Raw genomic sequence first — 5,017 nt, 5'->3', positions numbered from 1 at the left:
ATCAGGGGCGTTTCCTCCGAGGAGGCAAGGGAGGCAGTGTCTCCTCAAAAAGTTGGATGAGAAAATAATCGATATTACAAAAATAAAACAGCGCAAATATGACTAAATATGATATTAAAAGTCTAAAAGTCACTCGTTTTTATAAAGTAACACTGTCCAACAGCGACACCCGCAGGTAAAGTTACAGCGGAGGCTTGCCTCCCTTCGGTCCATTGACTTTCTACAGAGACCCTAAAGCGTGCCGTGACTTTTCTGGAGGCTCATTGAGATGAATGGGGGAAAATCACGTGAGAGGAGGCAATGCCTCCATCGCGCTATAATTGGATATGATCGGTTATGATTGAATGTGATTGGTTCGTGTAATAAATCCCGCCTCTTGCTTTCGTGCGAGCTCTCGGCCTGAATGAAGAAGGGTTAGGGTATGTGTAGGGAGGGCTTTATTGTCCCAATAAGGTGGCATCCTTTTAATAATTTGAATTAAAATTATAATTTACACTCAATATGTTATTAATGCCTACTGTTTTATAATGTACTACAATACGGAGGTGCAGATAATTGCCACTATTTGCAATAAGTAGTGTAAATAGCAGAAAATCCTGCTAACATTAGGTGTAAATAGAATCTATAGCTATTTGCAAGTGTAAACATGAATTTACATGAAACATGACTGGCTCCTCATTTTAAAACACCACCGCACACCACTGATATATATACCACTGTTACACATGCATACATATATATATATATATATATATATAGAGAGAGTATGAAAATTTATGTAAATGTCTACAAAAATCTATAAAATTACATTGAGATCTTGTTGGAAGAACACACCTATTTGTTAAAATAAGTTATTGAAATGTAAACAATTAAATGGTTGACTTAATCTTGCATGATTACTAGTTATAACTCATTAAAACTGATTTAATTCTGTATGAGTATGTCTGAAAAGCAGGCTTAACTTTGTGCTCATGTTTGATTGTAGAGGGTATATTAAAGCTACTAAAGTTATCCAGCTGCGAGCAGTGAGTGGCTTTCTCTTTTTCCTGTTAAAATTTGTGATTGATTAATAGTAGCAACACAATAGACAGTGGCAGGTCCATTTACATTTCAAGGCGTATCTGATATTCTAACATATCACACATCCATTTTTTTGTTCTACCTGTTTGCATTCACTAAAGACATAATCAACTGTGTTTATATTAACACCTCGGTATGATGAGCATTTTGAACAAGAAAAGCTTGACCGTTCGTGCGTGTAGCATTACTGCGAAGCACGAGCGCACTTCACAGAGCATGCACACAGTACGTGCGAGCATTGAAAAACAGCCGCCTGTCAGTCACACAACACTTGAGTCAGTACTGCCCGTAATGTAGAAAGAATGCAATCTTGAATTTTTAGTTTAAAGCATCAACTCAGTACTGCAGACTCTTGATTATTCCAAAACTTATGATAAAGTAATTTCATTGTCTTTGACTCAGAGGAAATGAGCACGTGTAAAGAACCATGGTGCTTTTTATCTGTCCTCCTGAGGATTGAAAACATGAAGTGATGTGTGGGCAATCCCATAACTGTGGCCTTTCATCTCAGCAGATCAGATAAACAGACCTTCCCACACAATCCATATGCATCTGAATCATTCTTAATCGGCAATGCAGACACTGATGAATTCTCTCTCTGACAGATGAATAAAGCAAGTAAAAGAGTCTAACATTTCAGAGTCAAGCATGGAATCACTTGCTCATATTGTGTATCTACAGCTAAAGTCAACATGAAATCAAAATTAACCTATTTACTTTCTTCTAAAAGAAAGCCTTTGTAATCTGTAATCACAATGTATTTTCCCTTTCCATTCATGTCACTATTGGATAATGTTAACCAATATTTTCACAAACACACATTCAGTCTGATACGCAATGCCTGCTTTTCCCAATCCAATCAACTCCCAATGGATAAAACACGGTCTTGCCATACATTTTTTTTTATCATTAAATGTCCTATTTAACATAAATGTACCACATTATTGAAGTAAAATGGGTTTCACACTGACTTTAAAGTTACTGTAATCATCTCTGACATGTGGCATATGAGTTTATCCAGTAAGGGTTAGTATATTTATGTTAACAGAAGCATGTGTTGTCTGAAGCTGGAGTTGGTTATATGTCCTAGCGTCTGCTTTAGTGCTGCTACATTCCCCTGTCTGAGTCTATGGGAGAACACAGAGTGTTGGCTCATACTCTAAAGAAGAACCTGGCATGTTCCAACCCTTGAAGCCCTGCTCTAACACCCTCTCTTTATTTTCTTCCCCAGTCCCTTGAGAAAGTTTGTCTGAGGGGAATTTGTAAAGGAAAACAGGTCTACTAAGAAAGTAAAAAAAAAAAATTCACAGCTTAGAAAGACCAAATAGGATCTTCAACATTTCTGTTGACAGAAGCTACCCAGAAAAATAATGAGCAATATGCTGCATGTAAAGAAATGAAACGACAATCATTGTAGACTAGGGATGCCATTTGATCAGATGTGATGTGTGTTTACAGGATTTTAAGGGTAGAAGAGAGCCAACACTTGATGTTCTGCAGTGATAAGGGCTTCTCTAGGATTAGTAAACATCCTGGCTACATTTGAAGCAGCCCTACCTTGTGTTTCTCAGGTCGAGTCCATGAAGCCTGGGAGGACAAACACACAAAGCAAAACATGACAGAAATGAAAAAAAAAAAAAGCCATAAAAAAAGTCAGTAGGCACTCAGTTAGACACATGCACGCTATTCAGAGCAGACAGCTTGTGAAGCTCCAAGCTGAACAACTTGACTTTAATCAAATCAAAGACAAATTTCAAAGTTTTAGTAATTGTACCATACTTACAGGCAATAGAGATGTTAATAATAACATACTTTTATTTTGTATGTTATGTTTTTTATTATTTTATTTGGAGTTCTGAGTTATTTATAGGCATGGGCCGATAACCAGTTTCAAGGTATACCGCGATTTGAAAATTTCACGGTTTCAAAACCGCTAATATTTTCCGTTATACCGTTCCTGTGGTATGCGCTGTTTTTCATGTCTCCTCAAAGACTGAAAGTGTAGGAATCCCTCAGGTTGAGTGCAGTGTAGAGAGTAACATGACCCTCCTCCTCCTGTTGGTGCGAGCGAGCGGTCAGTCACGTGTGTGTAGGATGGCCGAACTTAAAGAGCTTCCTACACGATCGACAACGGCTGTTTTTTGTCTTATTGCAAGCATTCTTCTTTTTAGGAAACAAATCAAAGAAAAAATAAACAAATTCTACTGTTCCTAATATTCTGTATGTTGCTCAAAAACAAAATATATTGTGTTCAGCGGAAATTATTATTATTTTTTTTACCCAGCCATTTAAAAATAACACATTTTAGAGCTGTAATGACAATACCGTGATACCGTGATATTTTTGCTTAAGGTTATCATACCATCAAAATCTCATACCGGCCCATGCCTAGTTATTTATAAAAAAAACTTTATAAAAAAACAAGCTTTATAAATAAGAAAAAATTATGTAAAAATGATGTAATTATATAAAATGCTTTATATATATACATGACCTTGAACTGGCCTTGTTATGACCAGTATCAGAGCATGATACCAGTTGAGAAGTGCATAATCAAAACATCATCAAGTGTGACAAATCATTTTTTGATTTGAACAACAATCAAACTGCATGGAAAAGGACACATTTAGCTGCAGGCTGGGAAATCAAATTACTTAAACATGAGTGGATGCTCAGACATCCAGGTGCAATGCTCCAGGTGACACATGCATATGATCTTGCAAATGATGAGAAAAGTCATCCCCCCACCCCACCCCACATGTTGACAAGCCATCAAAATGCCACGCTACATCAATAATTAATAACACAATAGGTATACATATGAAATGATGCACACCTTGGAACTAAAGCGACAAGTCAAAGAGCTCATCAATCTGCCGAGGTCTACTGCCTGTGATGCTAACTGTGATCACCACATTCATTACGCCTATGTCCCATAAGTCACAGGCAGCAGCTTTGAGCCTTAACGAGAGCCATTCTTTCATTTGACAACACAGATCCCTTTATTCTTTGAACGGGACAGTGATGAGTAGTTTTCAGTGAAGGTTTTTATACCTTCCACTCATTTGTTAACCTAAAATCAATCAATGACGTTGCCATCTGGAATTGCATTGGCGAGAATTTGCATGACTCACAATAGTGGCTGTTGAAGATGTGACTAGAACCACTGATAAATCAAACAGACATGAATAGCAGACAACCTACCCATTTGACTTATGACAGAGCGACAGCGATTCAATGCTTGCTCTTCATGAAGGCAGCATTCTATTATTTTGACTGCTAATCACACAATTTGCTTAAAAGGGAATCTGCCGCAGACAAGTGGGATTTCAGGATGCATTATCAAATCTGACACTGATCAAGCAGAATAATGACATTTGTGATTAAAGAAACTACTTGTAGTCTGCTGAGTTCCAGCTAAATATTTAAGGCCATTTGGTGTGCATGAACAAAGGACAGGATTTTATAAACCACTTAGGTCTTCGTCTATGCATATCAATTGAGTCGTTTGTCGGATGACGGCTAAAAGCAGTCTGTGGAGCCAGACTTTTGACTAAGTACATCTGTCTGGTCTACTTTGTAGTTTATTCTAGCAAATAACTGTCCAATTAGACAGGAAGAAATTGTTTGATTGATATATCAAGTGATCAATCACAGTTTGTTTACTTGTCAATTAGGAGCAGGTATAATTAAAATAGTTGATGCCACAATAAATCTGGCATTGAAAAAAAATACTTCTGTCAGGACCACTATCGTCAAAGATGATTGACAATTAGCATACAGTTTGGATTGGCGGTATGGTTCTGTTCTTGGCAAGAAAAGAGCAGCGATAACCCCCCCAGGGTAAACAGAACAGAACCAACATAAATGTATTGCAGATATCGTTAAAATTCAATAATGTTATGTACACATTTTAGAATTAGTCTGATTCAAAGGA

General features: G+C 37.2%; 1 protein-coding gene across 1 annotated transcript in view; it reads right to left on the bottom strand.

Annotated features, from left to right (window-relative positions):
• LOC107718990 (neural cell adhesion molecule 1-like) overlaps window positions 1-5,017 on the bottom strand; it is a 242,820-nt gene that overhangs the window by 47,042 nt on the left and 190,761 nt on the right. The window contains exon 9 of the mRNA XM_016526273.1: window positions 2,638-2,667. Coding sequence (XP_016381759.1) covers window positions 2,638-2,667 — 30 coding nt within the window. The remainder of the gene's footprint in view (window positions 1-2,637; window positions 2,668-5,017) is intronic.

The sequence above is a fragment of the Sinocyclocheilus rhinocerous genome, unplaced genomic scaffold (assembly GCF_001515625.1).
Source record: "Sinocyclocheilus rhinocerous isolate Xijiao unplaced genomic scaffold, SAMN03320098_v1.1 scaffold753, whole genome shotgun sequence".
NCBI classification, from domain to species: Eukaryota; Metazoa; Chordata; class Actinopteri; order Cypriniformes; family Cyprinidae; genus Sinocyclocheilus; species Sinocyclocheilus rhinocerous.
This window is presented reverse-complemented; position numbering and strand designations above follow the sequence as displayed.